The sequence below is a fragment of the Malania oleifera genome, chromosome 2 (genome assembly GCF_029873635.1).
Source record: "Malania oleifera isolate guangnan ecotype guangnan chromosome 2, ASM2987363v1, whole genome shotgun sequence".
In the NCBI taxonomy this organism is placed as follows: domain Eukaryota; kingdom Viridiplantae; phylum Streptophyta; class Magnoliopsida; order Santalales; family Ximeniaceae; genus Malania; species Malania oleifera.
In genome coordinates, this window is record NC_080418.1 from 70518150 (window position 1) to 70538126 (window position 19977).

Below are 19977 nucleotides of genomic sequence, written 5' to 3' on the forward strand. Positions count from 1 at the left end.
ATGCCATGACCAACTTGCCTCATTCATAGTTGCTAAGCATGTGATGTTTTGAGATTTTAACTTTTCAAAATTTATGCAATATACATTATCAATTCTTCTAGCGGTGAATAGAAAATTTTGTTTTTCTCTATTTTCAACAATACATTTGTCTTGCTTAAAGATTACATCAAATCCTTTGTCACTTAATTGACTTATGCTCAATAGGTTATGTTTTAATCCTTCTACTAATAATACGTCATCAATGGTGAGTGAAGATTCTTTACCTATCTCACCGATCCCAATGATTCTTCCTTTGGCATTGTCTCCGAATGTAACGTATCCACCATCTTTTAGCCTTAATGAGGTGGACTTGGATTTATCCCCGGTCATGTGCCTAGAGCACCCACTATCCAAGTACCATTTGTCTTTAGATGAGGTTGTCCTAAGGCAGACCTACAAGAATGGTTCAATACGTTACTCTTAGGTAGCCAAACTTTCTTAGGTTTCTTTATTTCAGATTTGTTTTCTTTAATTTTCCGAACTTTCTTGATTTTGACATTCTTTATTTTAAATGGGCAATCAAATTTATGTGTCCCTTTTTCTTACATAAGAAGCATGTAGTATGCTGATAGATATTAGATGAAGATGTGCTTGCATAATATTTTGATTCTTTAACAAAGTATCCCATATAAAGATTCTTCTTCTTTTTGTTCTCAATTCCATTAAATCCTATTCCTTCTTTATCTAATGACATTTTTTATTTTTCAAGCATTTTTTCAAAGTGTTTCTTTCCTTTACTAAAATTGTAAATGATTTTCTCCTTGCTTTCAATTTTACTTTTAAGGTCTTTTATTTCAAAGTCTTTCTTGTTTTCACCATTTACTTGTAATTTAACTAAATCTTGAGATATGTCATTTATTTTCTTCATAAGCTCATCAATGTGTGAGTCTTTTTCCTTTTCAGTTGCTTTTAATGTATCTAGTTGATTTTTAAGTGATTCGTTTTGTTCCTTTAAAGCAATGTTCCTTTTAGTTACTTTTATGAACCTATTGTGTAAGGCAAATAATTAAGCTTGAAGTTCTTTGTATGACGACATATTATCACATGAATCACTACATGATTCATCACTTGATTCTTCGGATGAACTATAGTAGGAATTTACCTCATTCTTATGAGTCATGAAGCATACGTTTGCCATCTGTTGTTCACTTGATTCGTTCTCCGATTCGCTTGAGCTTGTATCATCCCATGTAGCTTTCATTGCCTTCTTTTTCTTCTTATTGTCTTTCTTTAGCTGTGGACAATCAGGTTTAATATGTCCAACTTTTTTGTAATTATAACAATTAGGGGGTTCATTCTTATTCTTATTTTCCTTTTTGCTTGTTTATCCTTTTTTAGTTTTTGCACCTCTAAGATTTTTTGCAAACTTATTTTTTCTTCTAAAGAATTTTCCAAGTCTTTTAGTAATGAAGGCAAGTTCTTCATTATCTAATTCACTTGCATCTTCCTCTTCTTCACTAGAGCTTTCTTTGGCAGCTTTAAGGGCTATAGATTTCTTATTTTTGTTTTTAGCATTCCTTTCATTCATAGCCATCTCATAGGTGAGAAGGGATCCAATTAGTTCATCTAGTGAAGTATTTTTAAGGGTTCTTCCTTCCGTTATAGCTGTGGCTTTGGGTTCCCAAATGAGTGAACGACCTCTAAGGATTTTTCGGATCATCTCATAAGTAGAGTAAGTTTTCCCTAAAGTATTAAGGGAGTTTATGATATGAGTGAATCTATTGTACATATTTGTAATAGATTCATTCGAATTCATCTTAAAAGCTTCATATTCGTTAGTAAGCATGTCAATTCTATTATCTCTCACATCAACGGTACCTTCATAGGTTACCTCTAATTTGTCCCATATTTCTTTTGCTGTTTTGCATGCCAGGACCCTATTGAATTCATTTATGTCAAGAGCACAATATAAAGCATTCATAGCACTTGAGTTAACTTGCAACATCTTATGGTCGTTTTCGGTCATGTCTTTTTTTTCTTTGGGAACTTCTTTTCCATCTACATGTTTGGTAGGAATAAGATTACCATGTGTGACAACCCTCCATGCTTTCCAGTCCATGGTTTGAAGGTAGATTCTCATTCTTTATTTCCAAAAAGTATAGTTAAGTCCAAAAAAGATTGGAGGTCTGGTTGAGGATTGACCCTCTCCAAAGGGAGTTATGCCTATGTGTGCAATTTAGATCTTTATATAGCTTCTAATTAGGATTTTCTATAACCCTGCTCTGATACCAATTGAAAACTAAGGTATAGTCCCAAGAGGGGGGTGAATTGGGTTTTTAAAAGTTTCTTTTAAATTTTTTTACAAAGTCGCAACCTTTTGTAAATTTAGCAAACACACAAGAATGTTTTGATTTTTAATACTTAATTAAACCAATCACAATCCACACTCAATATCAACAAAAACCAAATGCTTTCAATAATGACAATCTGTCAACCAATCAACCAATCAATCAAACACAAGATACTTAACCAATATATGAGCTGCAGCACCTCCAAGATTCAGCGTTTGCAAAACTTAGTGTAGAGTTTGATTAAAGCCCTATATTTATGAATCTAATGCACTTCCTTTTAACCAAGGTTTCCACAAACGATTGATCAACGTACTCCCTTTAAGGTTTCCGCAAAAGATCAATCAACTTATGTTCTTAAATTAAAAGTTTTTTTCAATCTCAATTGTTTCAGCTTTCTGCACTCAGATAGACAACCATGCAATTTTTATATGCTAAAAAATAAAAGAGTAAGGGTTGAGAGTGAGACTGAGTTTTTATGAGGTTCGGCTTATACCGGCCTACGTCCTCGCCTTAGGTAAGACCACCTAAGGATTCCACTATCACGTTCCTTTACTGGCTGAACAAACCGTTACAATCCCTCCTTCAATTAGGGTGGAGCCCCCTCTCCAAGCGATACCTCATGCTTGGTACAACGATCCAATAACCCTGAACCGTCAAGAAAACAAAGAGACAAGAAAGAATTCTTGTGTATAAGAAGTGCTCTCAGATAGAGCTGGTTAGTACAAGATTAAGCACAGGTAATACTTCAAAAGTAAATATCAAATAGAATGAAATTGAAGCTCAAGGAAGTATGTCACCGGGATTCTTCTTTTGATTTATATCAAATCTCAGAAGATTAGCTTTCAGATCACTGATCAGAGACTTAGTTTATCTTTATCTTTGAAAATTCTCAGCAAGAATATGTGAGCAAGAGGGCTTTGAGAGAGGGTGAACAATATAGCTTGAAAACTGATTTTCAATTCTTGGTAATTAATTTGATTTGAGAAACCATGATTTATAGGCTCAAATTTAATGTTTTTTGAGCCTATAAATACATGGTTTCTCAAATCAACACGAATTTAATGCTTTTTGAGCCTATAAATACATGATTTCTCAAATCAACATGAATTGAATGCTTTTTGAGCCTATAAATACATGGTTTCTCAAATCAAATTAATTACCAAGAATTGAAAATCAGTTTTCAAGCTATATTGCTCACCCTCTCTCAAAGCCCTCTTGCTCACATATTCTTGCTGAGATTTTTCAAAGATAAACTGAGTCTCTGATCATTGATCTGAAAGCTAATCTTCCGAGGTTTGAGTCAAGAGGAAGATTCTCGAATAGCAAAGATGGTGGTGTGATCAAAATGTTCAAAAAGCCGTAAAGACAAAAAGAACTTGATATAAAACATGGCAAAAATGTAGAAACATGGATAACTTTGAAAAGTATAAAGGGGCAAGAAAAGATACAACAAAGACTGTTAGTGAAGCTAAACATGGATCATTTAATAATTTGTATGATAGATTAGATATAAAAGAAGGGGAAAGAGATATATTTAAACTTGCTAGAGTTAGAGAAAGAAAAAGTTAGGACTTAGATATTGTAAAATGTATAAAAAGTGAGGATGATATTGTTTTGGTTAAGGAAGAAGACATAAAAGAAGGATGACGAAGTTACTTTAATAAGCTATTTAATGAAAACCAAATAGAAGACTTAAACTTAAAATCGACAAATGAGGAAAAAACAAAATATGAGATTGATTCGTAAGATCAGAGTTAACGAAGTTAAGTTTGCACTAAAAAAGATGAAAAATGGGAAAGTTATAGGACCGCATAACATCCCAATTATAGTTTGGAAATTCTTAGACGATAATGAAATTATATGGTTAACTAATTTATTTAAAAAAATTTTAAAAATTAAGAAAATGCTAGATGAATGGAGGAAAAATACTTTAATACCTATATACAAAAAATAAAGGAGATATCAAAATTGTAATAACTATCATGGAATTAAACTTATGAGTCATACGATGAAATTATGGGAAATGGTAGTTGAACAAAGATTAAGGCTAGAAACGAAGGTCTCAGAAAATCAATTTGGTTTTATGTTTGGGAGATCTATTGCAGAAGCTATATATCTTTTAAGAAGATTAATGGAAATGTTTAGGGAAAAGAAAAGGTATTTGCATATGCTATTTATTGATTTAGAGAAAGCATATGATAAGACTCCTAGAGAAGTTCTATGGTGGGTTTTAAAAAAATAAGGTGTATGTAGTATATTGATGTCATTAAGGATATGTACAATGGTTTAATGACTAATGTAAGGACAATAGGTGGAGAGAGTAGAAAATTTTCAATCACAATAGGTTTACATCAAGGATCTGCTTTGAGCCCTTAATTTTTTTGTTTTAGTGATGGATCAATTGACTAGGAGTATCCAAAATGAGGTTCCATAGTGTATGTTGTTTGCAGATGATATTGTATTGATTGATGAAATTAGGGGTGGAGTAGAGGCTAAGTTAGAATTATGGAGAGAAACTTTAGAATCTAGTAACTTTAGGATAAGTAGAAACAAGACAGGATATATGAAATGTAATTTCAATAATAGTAGGAGAAATATTGGTGACAAAGTTAAACTTGATGATGTAGTAATAAATAACACTTGTAGATTTCGATACCTTGGATCTATTATGCAAGATGAAGGAGAAGTTGAAGAGGATGTAATGCATATAGTTAAAGCAAGTTGGGTAAAATGGATAAGTCCTTCAAGTGTGCTTTGTGATTGTAGAATACCCTTAAAATTAAAAGGAAAGTTTCATAGGACGGCTATATGACTAGCTATGCTATATGGATTAGAATATTGGGCAACTAAGAAACAACATGTCTAAAAAGTGAAAGTTGCCGATATGAGAATGTTTAGATGGATGAATGGTATAACATTGAAAGGTAAATTAAAAAATGAACATATTCGTAGTAAGTTAGGTGTAACTCCTATAGAAGATAAGATAAAAGAGGGATGACTCAAATGGTTTGGACACTTGCAATGTAGGCCATATAGAATGCCAATGAGGAAGAGTGAGTTAGTTGTTGTGAGGGGTAGTAGAAGGGGTACGAGTAGACCTAAAATAACTTGGAATGAGATAGTGAGTAAGGATTTAATAGGCCTAAATTTGTCGAAAAAAATTGTCCATGATCGCATAAATTGGAGGAAAAGAATTCATGTAGCCAATCCCACCTAGTGGGACTTAAGGCTTGGTTTGTTGTTGTTGTAGTATCGTTAGTGTGTTAGTATGATGTTAATAAGTGAGAGTTAGTAAGGGTATTATGGTCATTATAATGCATTTGATATGTATTATAAAAAGAGGGAGAGACCTATCATTGTGCTAGGTCTTTTATTTTATCAAAAATCTCAACATGGTATCAAAGCAAGATCCAACATAATCCCTACCACCATACTAAACTTAGCCATCGTTGGAAAACATTCTCCTATCACTGCCCTTCTTTGAACCACCACAACACTTCAATATTTCACAAAAGCAACAAAACCCTTTGGACTATAACCCTGTAAAATCCCGTTGCTGGAGACCATGCCACCCATCCCCATGCATCGGCCGACTGCAAATAATCCCAAGCCCGCACACTGACACATGAGATTGTTTTCAGCCTCCTTTTTCTAAATTTTTTCTTCCAAAATGTTTTGATTCCTTCTATATTCCATAATATCAAGTTGTTGGGCATGTGTTTTTCTAAAAGGTACAATATTTTTCAACCATGCACTCGTGGCAATTAGTTATTGTTTAGTGTTAGTAAGGGCCATTGGTGGGTCTCTTGGAGTAGGGACAATGTTCATGAGTTGATTTTGTGTGAGACTGTGTAGTGTTATATTAGATTGTTGTTCACTTGGTTCATGGTTGCTCCGGTTAGTTGATTGTTCCTCTTGTTTGATAGTGGTCTAGTTTACAAGTGTTGGGATGGAGTCTATGAATCCCAAAAACATGTTTCCTTCATCTATGCAACAAATTATGACTGAAAAGTTGAATGGAAAGAATTATGTTTTAGGGTTTGTTTAACATGATTAGGAAAATTTGACCACTTGTTCCAATCTGGGCCTTCTAATAAGAAGATAAAAGAAGTGTGGATTGAGGAAGATTCTTTGATTGTTCCTCTTTTTTGGAACTTGATACCCCAAATTGCACGAATTTGCATGCATCAAGGAAATTTGGGATTATGTCAAGATTCTATACTTTAGTAACATTACAAGTATCGATGATTTATCCTTGGAGTACTTTTAGTTACAATAGGGAGATAGGAGTGTTATAGAGTATTTTGGGAGATGAAGTGTATTCATAGGAGCTTAACATCGTGTAACCTATAAATGCCGATGTTCATGAGATGCAAAAGCAGAGTGAGCAGATGATAAATTTTTGGGTTCTAACGGGTTTGAAACCCGAATTTAAGGTGGTCTAGTCCTAGATACTTGGTATTGCAGAGTTGCCGTCATTGGCCGATGTTTATTTTTGTGTCTTTTGTTCTTCCTTCAACACACATTCTCCTACTAATGTATATTGCTCTTAGAGGACAACCTTTGTCATGTAGGGAGATTCTAGTTTTCAACTAGGATACCATAGGAATTATTAAGGTGGTTTAAGCGGCGGTGGTGGAAGAAATGGATAAGGTACAAGTGTGCTTTTTGTGAATGAGGTGGTCATACTATTGAGTAGTTGTAGAAATCCCGAGTATCTTGGAGTAATTTAGGGAAGTATATATGTAGAGGATTGTATATTATCGAGAGAGATTCTTTTAGGAGATTGTTTCCATATTTAGATTTTCCGATTGTATTATAAATGTACAAAATCATTTAAGAAATACAGAAATTCTATTATGTTTTCATGGTATTAGAGCCAGGTTTTCTAAACCTTAGTTAGCAGTTGCAGATGGCGCCTTCAACAGCAGAGGGTCGAGCACCTCTGAAGCTCTCGACGGTGAGACTGAAGCCACAATGGGCTAGACAACTTGTCCTTTCCACTCTCGGTGGAGAGGTTGAAAGAATCTCTGGCAAGAGCTTGACCCGACTAGTTCATGGAGATGATGAATCTCTGGCAAGGAGAGAGAGACGTCACCGACTACTTCATGGAGATGACGAATCTCTGGCAAGAGCTTGACTCGAGCATTGAGGAAGAGTGGGAATGCCCTCGAGACAGCACCCGTTACAAGAAGAGACTCGAGAATGAATGAGTCTTTGAGTTCTTGACCGGATTTAACCGCGACCTAAACGATGTGCGAGGAAGGATTCTTGGTTGACGTCCTCTACCTTTGACTCGAGAAGTCTTCGCAGAGGTGAGGCGTGAGGAAAGTCGTCGCAATGTTATGCTGAAGGCACTGACCAGTAATAATGGGCCTAAGATGTCGGCCCTAATCTCGAGAACTCCTGTGGGTACAGGCCAAAAGACACATAAAGGGAGAACCTGGTGTGAGCACTGCCGCAAGTCGGGCCATTCAAAAGATACCTGTTGGGAATATATAGGAAGCTAGCAGATTGGAAGCCGAGACAAAATCAAAAAAATCGTGGCTATCAGGCTTCTATTGATAATCCAGCTGAGAAATCACAAGGTGAGAAAAATAACAATACCACTCCAAGTGGCGCATTCATTTCAGAGCAGTTGGAGCAACTCTATAAAATGTTCTCTACCATTCAAGCATCGGGTCAATCTTCCACCAGTATTCCCTCTGGTTCTTTAACCTATCGAGGTAATTTATTGACAGCCTTAAATACTATATCTCATTACAAATCACCATGGATAATTGATTCTGGTGCCTCTGATCATATGACTGATTCTTATCATTTGTTTTCATCTTATTCACCATTTGCTGGAAATTTGAAAGTTAAAATTGCAAATGGATCACTCTCGTCTTTTGCGGGCAAAGGGAGTATTCAAATCTCTGATTCTATAATTCTAAAATCTATCCTACAAGTCCCTAAGCTGTCTTGCAATTTGTTATCCATTAGTTAGTTGACAAAAGATTCCAATTGCTCTACTAAATTTGTTTCCTCTCACTGTGTTTTCCAGGACCTATCATCGAGGAAGACGATTGGTAGTGCTAAGGCGTGTGAGGGACTCTACTACTTTGAGGAGGCAAATACGAGTGAATAATGTAAAACTGCTATTTGTGATTCTGCATTTGTTTCTAGGGATAGTGAAATTTTGTTATGACATTTTAGGATGAGTCATCCAAATTTTCAATATTTAAGACATTTATTTACTTCCATTTGTTCAAATAAAACGTCTTCTGATTTCAGTGTGAGATTTGTGAACTTGTAAAACACCAACGTAATTCCTTTCTAAGGTCCACATACAAACCATCCAGACCATTTACTATGATTCACAGTGATTTATGGGGCCCTCACGCTCTCTTAATCACACTCACACGAAATGGTTTGTTACTTTTATTGATGATCATACTCGTATTTGTTGGGTTTACTTGTTGAAAGCTAAAACTGAAGTCCGTTCTATTTTGTTCAGTTTCCACTCCATGATTCAAACACAATTCCAAACTCACAATCAAATTTTACGTACTGATATCTCTCTCTGAAAATCTTTGGATGTATTGCATTTGTTCATGCTCCTGCTCACAATCGAGATAAATTGGAACCTCGTGCCATTAAGCGCGTTTTTATTGGTTACTCTCCTACTTAGAAAGACTACAAATGTTATGATCCTGTCACAAAAAAATTGTTTGTTAGCCTTGATGTCACGTTCTTTGAAACCACTCCTTATTTCCAAAAGCCCTCTCTTCAGGGGGAGAAGTGGAGTGAAGATCGGTTCTTTGATTTCTCTGTTGATGAGTCTGCCATTACATCATTTCTTGACCTATCATGTGCAAAGATCACTTAAACTTAGAGGGAGATGTAGAAAAACAAAATAACAAGGAAATACTTGTTTACTCAAGAAAGCCAAAAACAAAGAACAGGGAGAATCTCATACCTGAGACACCAATAGAGTTGGAACCAGTGATAGCTCCGAGCAACCATGAGTCCACGCTCAATCCTGATCAGGTAATGGATGGCCATGAGCTTCCTTCTGATAAGTCTGCACCTGATGACATCAACTTACCCATTGCAGTCAGAAAACAAACTAGGTCATGTACTTTATATCCCTAGTCAAAATACATGTCTTATAACACTCTGTCTACAGGGTATTGTGTTTTTACCTCTAACCTTGATAGGATAAAAATTTTAAATAATATCAAGGAAGCCCTAGAGATTCCTGAATGGAGGGAAGCTGTCATGGAGGAAATGTGGGTCCTGGAAAAAAAATGGAACATGGGATGTTATGAATTTTCCGAGAGGGAAGGAGCCAGTAGGTTGCAAATGGGTCTTCACAGTGAAATATAGAGCTGATAGGACAGTTGAATGGTATAAAGTCTGACTTGTTGCAAAAAGGTTTACACAGATCTATGGTATTTGACTACATCGAGACATTTGCATCAGTGGAAAAATTGAATACAGTTCGGGTCCTCCTATCCTTGGCAACTAACTTGGATTGGCCACTACAGCAACTTAACATTAAGAATGCATTTCTAAATGGCGAGTTAGAAGAAGAAGTTTACATGACGATACCACCAGGTTTTAGTAAGAAAGGTGAAGAAAACAGAGTATGTAAACTCAAGAAGTCCCTGTATGGACTCAAGCAATCTCCTAGAGCATGGTTTGACAAATTTGCGAAGGTGATAAAAAACCAAGGATATCGACAAGGGCAATCAGATCACACTATATTTTTCCAACAATCTGAAAGTGGTAAGAAAACAATTTTGGTAGTGTATGTTGATGATATAATCCTAACTGGAGATGATACAGTGGAGATGGAAAGGTGAAGAAAACAATGTATGTAAACTCAAGAAGTCCCTGTATGGACTCGAGCAATCTCCGAGAGCATGGTTCGACGGATTTGCGAAGGTGATAAAGAACCAATGATATCAATAAGGGCAATCAGATCACACAATGTTCTTCCAATAGTCTAAAGTGGTAGGAAAATAATGTTGATGATATAATCCTAACTGGAGATGATACAGTGGAGATGGAAAGATTGAAGAAAGTCCTAGCAGCTGAGTTTGAAGTTAAAGACCTTGGACAAATGCGGTACTTCTTGGGAATGGAAGTTGTTAGATCAAAAAAGGGTATCAGTGTCTCTTAGCGAAAGTATATCCTTGATCTCCTAACTGAAACTAGCATGCTTGGATACAAACCTAGTGAAACCCTGATTGAAGCAGGTTAAGAGTGTCGAAGACTGGAATACCAGTTTAGAAGGAGAGGTATCAGAGATTGGTTGGTAAACTAATCTATCTATCACATACCTGACCCTACATTGCATTTGTGGTAAGTGTGGTAAGCCAACACATGCATTCACTAAAAAAGACTCACCTAGATGTTGTGTACAAGATCCTCACGTACCTCAAGGGCTCTCTAGGCAAATGACTCTTCTTCAAGAAATGTGAAAGCAAAAAAGTAGAAATTTTCACAATGCAGATTGGGCAAGATCAGCGGAAGATAGAAGGTTTACTACTGGGTATTGCACCTTTGTATGGGGAAATTTGGTAACTTGGAGGAGCAAAAAACAGAATGTAGTGGCTCGAAGTAGTGCTGAAGCTGAATTTAGGGCAGTTGCACAAGGGATATGTGAAGGATTGTGGTTACGGAAACTCTTGGAAGAATTACAGATCCCGGTAAAATTCCCTATCAAACTCTATTGTGACAACAAAGCAGCCATTAATATCTCTCTCAATCCAATTCAACATGATAGGACTAAGCATATAGAAGTGGACTGACATTTTATCAAAGAGAAGGTTGAAGAAGGAACCATCTGTATGACTTATGTACCTACCAAGGAATAAACTGCAGACTTCTTTACCAAAGGGTTAGCTCGACAGAGCTTTGATGATTTTATCTGCAAGTTGGATATGATCAATATCTATGATCCAACTTGAGGGGGAGTGTAGAAATCCCGAGTATCTTGGAGTAATTTAGGGAAGTATATATGTAGAGGATTGTATATTATTGAGAGAGATTCTTTTAGGAGATTGTTTCCATATTTAGATTTTTCGATTGTATTATAAATATTGTGTATTGATTTGTACAAAATCATTCAAGAAATACATAAATTCTATTCTGTTTTCAGTAGTATTGGGATCCCCATGGTAAACCTTTACATGTAGCTAATGCAGCTACCACCGACTCCATATCTTTGGGGCCAAGTAAGGAGCAACATACTATGTCTATGTTAAGAGGAAGAGTATTCCAAGTTCTAGTAGTATCAAGCGTCATAGCAAGCTTCTATTGCATTCCTTTTCCAAACAGGTAACCCCACAGCTTGCCTATCATCCAATACTTCCTGTCCTTGTCCTGGGTTATAGACTTCGCTGCTACCAACCATATCACTCGTATACGTAATTTCATCTTTACTCTCCAATATTCTAGAAACTTACCTCGTGTTATTTTAGCTGATGGATTTATTGTTGCCATGAGGAAATTGGGATTGTAAATCCCTCTATTGCTCTTCACTCGGTTTTTTATATTCCCTAATTTCCTTTCAATCTTATGTCAATTAGTAATATTGCCAAATCCATGAATTGTTTAGTAACATTTTTCCTTGATTCTGTGGTCATTCAAGATTTGAAGATGAGGAAGACAATTGGTGGAGGGCGTGAAGTTGGGATGCTTTAGAACTTTGAGGCGATATCTCCTTCCTCTTGCACTGGTACTGCCACACATCTCTAAATTCATGGTCGCCTTGGTCATCCTTTATTGGAAAAGTTGAAGCGTTTTGTTTCTGATTTGAGTTTTGTGTTTACTCTTGATTGTGAGTCTTGTCAGTTAGGAAAGCATTGTGTCCTTTTTGCCTCTTGAGTCAATAAACGGGTAGCAAGCCTTTTCATTTTAGTCCATTTTGATGTTTGGGATCCTAGTCAAGTTGTGTCCAAGTTGGGTTTCTAATACTTTGTAACCTTTGTGGATGATTATTCGAGGATGACTTCGATCTATTTAATAAAAGATCATTTTGAGTTGTTCTATAAATTTTGTGCCTTTTATTTTGAATAAAATACTCAATTTGGTTTGTCAGTTTGAATTCTTTGGAGTGATATGAATCAATCTGGTATTGTTCATCAATCATCTTGCGTCTACACTCAATAAAATGTGGTTGCAGATAGGAAAATAGACAAATCCTTGAAATCACTTGCACCTTACTTATATCAAATGCATGTACCTATGAATCAATCTGGTATTGTTCATCAATCATCTTGTGTCTACACTCAATAAAATGTGGTTGCAGATAGGAAAATAGACAAATCCTTGAAATCACTTGCACCTTACTTTATCAAATGCATGTACCTAGTGTTTTGGAGTGATATTGTACTTACTGCTCGCTATCTCATCTAGAGGAGGCCATTCTATGTTCTTAGTGGTAAAATTTTTTACTCCGTTCTCTTTCCTAATTCACCTTTATTCTCTTTACCTCCTCATATATTCTGGTGTGTCTTTTAATCATTAGCTAACTCCCAGGGTAGATAAGTTGGGTCCTCATGCTATAAAATGTGTCTTTTTTGGCTATTCTTGCACTCAAAAAGGATATTGTTGTTATAGTCCTACTCTGCATTGCTTCTTTGTTTCTATCAATGTTACCTTCTTTGAGTCTACACCATACTACTCTTAGTCCATTAGTGCTTCTGATCTCAATGAGTCTCTTCCTCTGCCTAATCTTCCAAATTTTAGTTTGTTGTCCTTACCTAATCATCCACTTGTGTCTCCATGTAGTTTGAGTCTTCATTGCCTTGATCATCCTAATTTGTAGGTGTATTCATGATGGCGGCTCCAAGGAAAAGAATCCCCTTTAGCTTCTACTACGATGCCTTTGGTTTTCTCGTCTAGTCATCATAGCTCCCATGATGTTGATCCTCCGATTGCTATCTAGAAAAGTAAACGACATGTACATAAGATTCCATCTCCAAATTGTTTGCAATGACTTTTTATCACCCTCCTATTATTGTTTTGTTACTGCTCCCTTCCTAAATCTGTTTTTGAAGCTTAAGCCCACTCTAGGTGCAGGAATTCAATGGTTGAAAAGATGAATGCTTTATAGGACAATGGTACTTGGGAATCGGTATCTCTTCCTCTTGAAAAATCTATGGTTGGTTATTACTTGGTATATACTGTGAAAGTTAATCTTGATGGTTTTGTGGCTCGTCTGAAGGCACTTTTTGTTGAGGGGTATACTTGGGTGTGTGGATTGGATTACTCTGACACCTTTTCCCCGGTTGCCAAAATTACATTAGTATGTCTATTCATTTCCTTGGCCATCACTTGTCACTGGTCTCTATATTAGTTAGATGTGAAGAATGCGTTCTACATGGTGATCTTGAGGAGGAGGTCTATATAGAGCTACCACCTGGGTTTGTTGCTTAGGGGGAATCAAACTTACTGTGTCGGCTTGAGAAGACATTATATAGTTTAAAATAGTCTCTTGAAGCATGGTTTGGTCGATTTGGTGCTATAGTACTTGAGTTTGGCTTTCGATAGTGTACAGTGGATCATTTTATTTTTTATCATCATACTTCATCGAGCAGGATCCTTCTTATTATGTATGTCGATGATATTGTAATTCTAGGTGATTATGATCAAGGTATTTAGAGCCTAAAATATTTTCTATAGACTAGGATTCAAACTGGGTCCAATGAAATATTTCTTGGGTATAGGAGTATCGAAATTTCATATGGGAACTATTTTGTCATAAAGTATATTCTAGATCTTTAGGATGAGACAAGGCTGGTGGGATCCAAATTGATTAATACACCCATGGATCTTAACAAGAAGTTAGTGTCGAATATAGGGGTGCATTTGAGTCGAGTTGATGCAGTAAAATATTCGAATTCAACTCGACTCGAAAATGTTAAGCTCAAAACTCGACTTAAACTAGATCAATTGCAGAATTGTTAAACTCAAACTTGACTCGGTTACAAGTTATTAAAACTCGAGCACGAATTGATTATAAATAAATAAATATATATATTGTATATAAAATATTAAATATATTTATAAAATGTAGCGCATGTGTGAGAGCTTTGTGCACCGGATTGCCCTTTCCCCCCCCCCCCATATATTATATGGCATATAATATAAAAGTAATAAAATTAAAAAAACTTGATTGGACTTAAAACTCGATTCGAGTACTATTACTGAGCTCAAACTCGACATATAATATAAAAATAATAAAATTAAAAAAACTTGATTGGACTCAAAACTCGATTTGAGTACTATTACTGAGCTCAAACTCGACTGGTTAAAATGTTCGATTAGCTTGAACTCAACTCCAACTCAAGTAAAATCGAGTCAAGTTGAGTTAGGAGACAAATTGAGTCAGAGTAATTCGCGAATAGGTTTGACACTCTTAGTCAAACATGGATGATTTGTTGCCTAACTTAGGATGATGTTGGAGACTTGTTGGAAAGTTGAATTATGTCACAACACAATAATTTGCATCTTAAGATATCTCAAAGGTGCACTTGGGATGGATCTCAACCTATATCGAGATTAGGGTCACACTTACATTTAGGGATATATTGATGCAGTTGGGCCGAATTATCTTTAGATGGAAGATCCACAATTATTGAAGATGCAAATATCTAGGAAAATTAAAGAGAAAAGCCCTAATTTTCACTGGGCGGTCCATCGACTCCTTAGGGCGGTCGACCAGACCTCCCTCCATAACTAGCCGTTGCGCCCCTCCTGCAAGCGGTCGATTAGCCCCTCAAGGCAGTCGATGGGCCTGCAACAAATTTGAATTTTTTGAATTGTCTCTGCATGATTGGCTATTGTATCTTTGCTGGTGGCAACTTGATTTCCTAGAAGAGTAAGAAACAAGTTGTCATGGTTGGGTCAAGTGCTGAGTCGAAGTATAAGGTGAGCTTGTTTGGTTGAAAAACATTTAGAAAAATTGTGTTTTCCACATTCTTAGTTTATGGAGTTGATGTGTGATAATCAACTTGCTCTTCATATTGCCTTCAATCTAGTTTGTTATGAACAAACAAAACACATTGAAGTTGATTGCCACTTTGTTTGGGAGAAACTTGTGCAGAAGCTCATTATCACCACTTATGTGAAGTTCAATGTGCAGCTTGCTGATTTGTTCACCAAAGCTTTGGGGGGAGGGTACTCATGTTAAATTTATTTGTAACAAGTTAGGTGCATATGATATCTATGCTATAGCGTGAGGGAGTATTAGTGGTTATTTTGGTCATTTAATATTGTTAGTAAATGTGTTGGTGTAATGTTAATAAGTGAGAGTTAGTAAGAGTATTATGGTCATTCGAATGTATTTGATTTGTATTATAAATAAAGAAGAGACCTATCATTGTGTTAGGTCTTTCATTTTACCAAAAATCTCAACAATTGTTATTATTATTATTATTATTATAATATATTTTTTCCATAATGGTGATTGGAGAGACAGTCTTGGGCCACAAGGAAGAATGAGCCAGGTTAGAAATCCTGCATGGCTGCCACATTCCTCACCCCCCCCCCCCCGCCCCCCGGTCCTTGTTTACAGCATTATAAATTTATGAATCAAATTATAGATTACTATATGCCTTGATAACAACATCAGATCTTTGACATTATTCCTCTATTAAGTAATTTTTCTCATTCGGCATATATGCCACATTCTTGCAGGAGGTGAATAATCCAATTCTTAAGGAGATCCTTTTAAGTGGCAACGTCTCTGAAATTGCTTGCTTCATTGTTTACTGCATAGTCGCTCCTCTGCTGGAAGAAACTGTTTACAGAGGATTTCTATTAACTTCTATTGCCTCAAAAATGAAGTGGCAGCATGCAGTTGTCATAAGCTCAGCCATTTTCAGCTTGGGTCATTTCTCTGGTGAGAATGCTCTACAATTGTTCATCATTGGGTGTGTCCTGGGGTGCTCCTACTGTTGGAGTGGAAATTTAAGTTCTTCCATTGTCATGCATTCGTTATACAATGCTGTGACATTAATGCTGACTTTGGTTTCGTAAAAAATTAATTGTAAGCCTTATTTTACTGCTATTTTCACTGTGGAAGTCTGGCCTTCACATTTCTTTGGTTGTTGGCACTGCCATGCACATATGTAGGTTCTGAAGGTGAGTTTGAATTTGTTACTCAAGGAGGGCCTCCTCGAGTTTAGAAAATGAACCCAACATCAAACGCCACATGACATTTATGAGATGTTCTGAGCATGCTTCTTGTTTGACACATTGAGTAGAGGAATAGAAATTAGCTATTGCTTGATCTAATGTCTTGCAAGAAGTTTAGCTGCCAACTGCTTAGGAGGATCTCTTCCTGGTAGTGATGTGTTCCAGCAGTACTTGCTTCTTGTTTCCTCACTGAATAACAAACCCTAGCAAGCCTTTTTGTTATCCTAGTTTGAGCGATTTCTGAACCAATCAATACATATTAAAGAAATCAAAACTTGATCACAAGTTTTTTTTTGGTATTTATTTATTTATTTTTATATCTTTTTATCTTTCAAATTTTTCTAGCTAATTAGTTATACTGGATTTCTTCATTCACTTTCTCCTCCTGGTTTATGTAGTCTTTGTCCGTTCCCCAACAAAGTTGGTCTCTGGACCTTCTTCCCTCAAATTGCTTTGCTGTTGTTGAATAGAAATATCCTGCCTATTTTAATTTGTTTCCTTTTCCTTTTCTATTTGCATTAGCCTTAGAACTTTTTCCACCACAACGGTAACTATGTATAAAGGAGGACTTCTCAAATCAAGCACAAGATTATACAAGGGAAAAAAGGGTTAAGGCAAGGAGATCCCCTTTCTCCCCTCCTCTTTGTCATAGGCATGGAATACTTGTCGAGCCAATTGAAAACACTGGAAGGCGAATTATATTTTAGATTTCACCCAAGATGTGAGGTGCTGAAGATCTCTCACTTAATATTTGCAGATGACTTAATGCCGTTCTCAAGAGGAGATGTTGCCTCAGTTGAGTTCCTTATGGAGTGCCTAAATTTATTCAGCAGATGCTCTGGGTTGACAGCTAATAACATGAAATCGAGTATTTATCAGGCAGGAATTAAACAAGAAGATTTGGAAAAGATTTTGAATCTAACTAGTGTGAACCTTGGGGAGTATCCCTTCAGATACTTGGGAGTCTCCCTTCAGATACTTGGGAGTCTCCCTGTTGGCATCAAGATTGAATTCAGCTCACTATGGTCCAGTGGTGAATCGAATAGCAAACCTTTTGAAAGGCTGGATGGGTAATTCACTATCTTACGCAGGAAAGTTGGAGGTTTTAAATTCAATAATACAAGGGATTGAATGTTTTTGGCTGGCCATCTTCCCCATCCCTCTGAATGTGTTAAACCAAATTGTGAAACTCTGCAGAGGTTTCCTTTGGGGTGGGAGGAAAAAGCCTCTGGTTGCATGGAAAGATATCTGTGTCCCCAAAACAGAAGGGGGCTTGGGAGTTGTTGATTTGAGCTCTTGGAACAAGGCATTGCTGACCAAAACCTTGTGGAACATTCATTCGAAAAAAGACTCTTTGAGGTCAAAATGGATGCATCATGTGTATTTGAGCAATGCATCCATCTGGGAAGTGACAACAAAGAAAGATGACTCCAATCTCTTTAAGAAATTGCTGGAGATTAGAGATCAATTGTTGGAAAAATGTGGAGATGAGAGAAATGCCACTAAACTGATGGAAAGATGGGAAGTCGACAATCACAAGTGCTACGAATTCTGGAGAAGTAGAAATCAGATTGTGTCGTGGGCTAGAGAGGTCTGGTACAGTGTTATCCTGCCCAAGCATGCATTTTGCCTCTGGTTATCAGTGAAGGGAAAGCTCCCTACTTGTGACAAAGTAACTGTTGAGGGTATGGATCATAACTGTACTTATTGCAAAGTTGGTCCTGAGACCCTTGAACATTTATTTTTTAGATGCAATTACACAGCTGGGGTATGGAAGAAAATCAGAGAGTGGCTGGGCATAAGGAGGGAAATGAATACGATAAAGGCTGCTGTAAAATGGCTGCATAAAGAGGTAAAAGGAAATGGATTTTGCTCGGTTGGAAAAAGAGTTGGTTTGGCGGCTACAGTATATTCTGTTTGGCATTTCAGAAATAGAAGTAGGTTTGAAGGGCATACTATTACCGCCCAGGAAATGGTCCTGTTGATACAAAAACAGATTTATAGGGTCGCATTTGATAAATTTGGTATTAATACTTATGCTTAAAGTGTTGAGAATGAAGGAGGTTCTTGAGATGTAAATGAAATACAACTGTCTTAGGAATGCCCAGGTTTTGATGTTTGTACTTTCTGGATGTTTTTTGAGTTCAAACCATTTAGATTGGCCATTAATGGCCCTTGGGAATGCCTAGGTTCTAATGTAATCTTGGACGCATACACTGCATTGTTTGTCGGGAACTTGTTCCCCTTTGGCCTGGGAATGCCCAGTGGAGCTGTAATTATTCATATTTGATCAATATACTTTTACCTTTGATAAAAAAAAAAAAGATTATACAACCTGATTATTAGGCTGAAAATTTGGTTGTAACAGCCAGAAACTTTATGTAACAGTTAGACAAATCAAGAGTTAAAACTTTGTAATAGTTAGGCAAATTACGAGTTAAAACTTTGTAATAGTCAGACAAATCATGAGTTAAAGTTTTGTAACAGTTAAGACTTATTTTTAACTTTTATTTCTAGAATAGATTTTGTATACTTGTATATATTTGCATATAAACATTTGTAAGGCGTGTGAAATATTCTTCACGAGAGTAATAAGAAATTTACTATCAATATTTTCAAACTTCATCATGGTATCAGAACAACAATGTCAGAAGAACTCATTGCACTCATGCGCCATGGTACATGGAAACTAGTTCCCCCACTAAATGATTGTAAACCAGTGGGTTGCAAATGGGTATTTCGTGTAAAACACAAAGCTAATGAGTCTATTGATCATTTTAAAGTGAGGCTTATTGCTAAAGGTTATAATCAATGTCCTGGATTGGACTATAAGGAAACCTTTAGCCCCGTTGTGAAGCCTGTTACTATTAGAACTGTTTTGACAGTTGCTGTGATGCAGGGATGACCTTTGAGACAACTTGATGTCGACAATGCATTAGCATATATGGTCCAACCCTTGGGATTCAAAGATGCCTCGAAACCTAATCATGTTTGCAGGTTAAATAAGGCCATCTATGGCCTCAAATAGGCTCATCGAGCCTGGTACTCGACACTAAAAATGGCAATCATGAATCTTGGGTTTCAAAATTTGAAAGCGGACTCCTCTTTGTTCATATATCACCACAATTCTGTTTTGTGCTATTTCTTGATATATGTGGATGATCTAGTTATCACTAACAGTGACATGAAATTTGTGTCGTATATCATTGAACAATTTGGAGTTCGATTCTCTTTAAAAGACATGGGCTAGCTTTATTTTTCTTGGGAATGGAAGTCATTTCTACTAAATTTGGTCTTTTTCTTTCAACACCAATATATTCGGGACCTCTTAAAGAAGTTTCTACTCTACTGTCTACCAGCACAACTCTAAAGTTGGTTGATGGGACAACATCTTTTGATAGTACTGAGTTTCGAAGTGTTATTGGAGGTCTCTAATATTTGTCTCTCACCC

The 19977-nt window shown here is 36.4% G+C and overlaps 1 protein-coding gene across 8 annotated transcripts in view; it reads left to right on the forward strand.

Moving 5' to 3' along the window:
• LOC131148516 (uncharacterized) overlaps positions 1-19977 on the forward strand; it is an 89377-nt gene that overhangs the window by 41038 nt on the left and 28362 nt on the right. For 3 of the 8 annotated variants that reach the window (XM_058098253.1, XM_058098255.1, XM_058098257.1), the window contains one exon: positions 16026-16230. The exons of 1 other annotated variant lie outside the window; for it this stretch is intronic. In XM_058098253.1, the coding sequence (XP_057954236.1) occupies positions 16026-16230 (205 nt within the window). Of the gene's footprint in view, positions 1-16025; positions 16426-17048; positions 19006-19977 lie in introns of those variants that run through there. 4 more of the 8 variants (XM_058098256.1, XM_058098260.1, XM_058098259.1 and 1 more) reach the window with 3 other exon arrangements.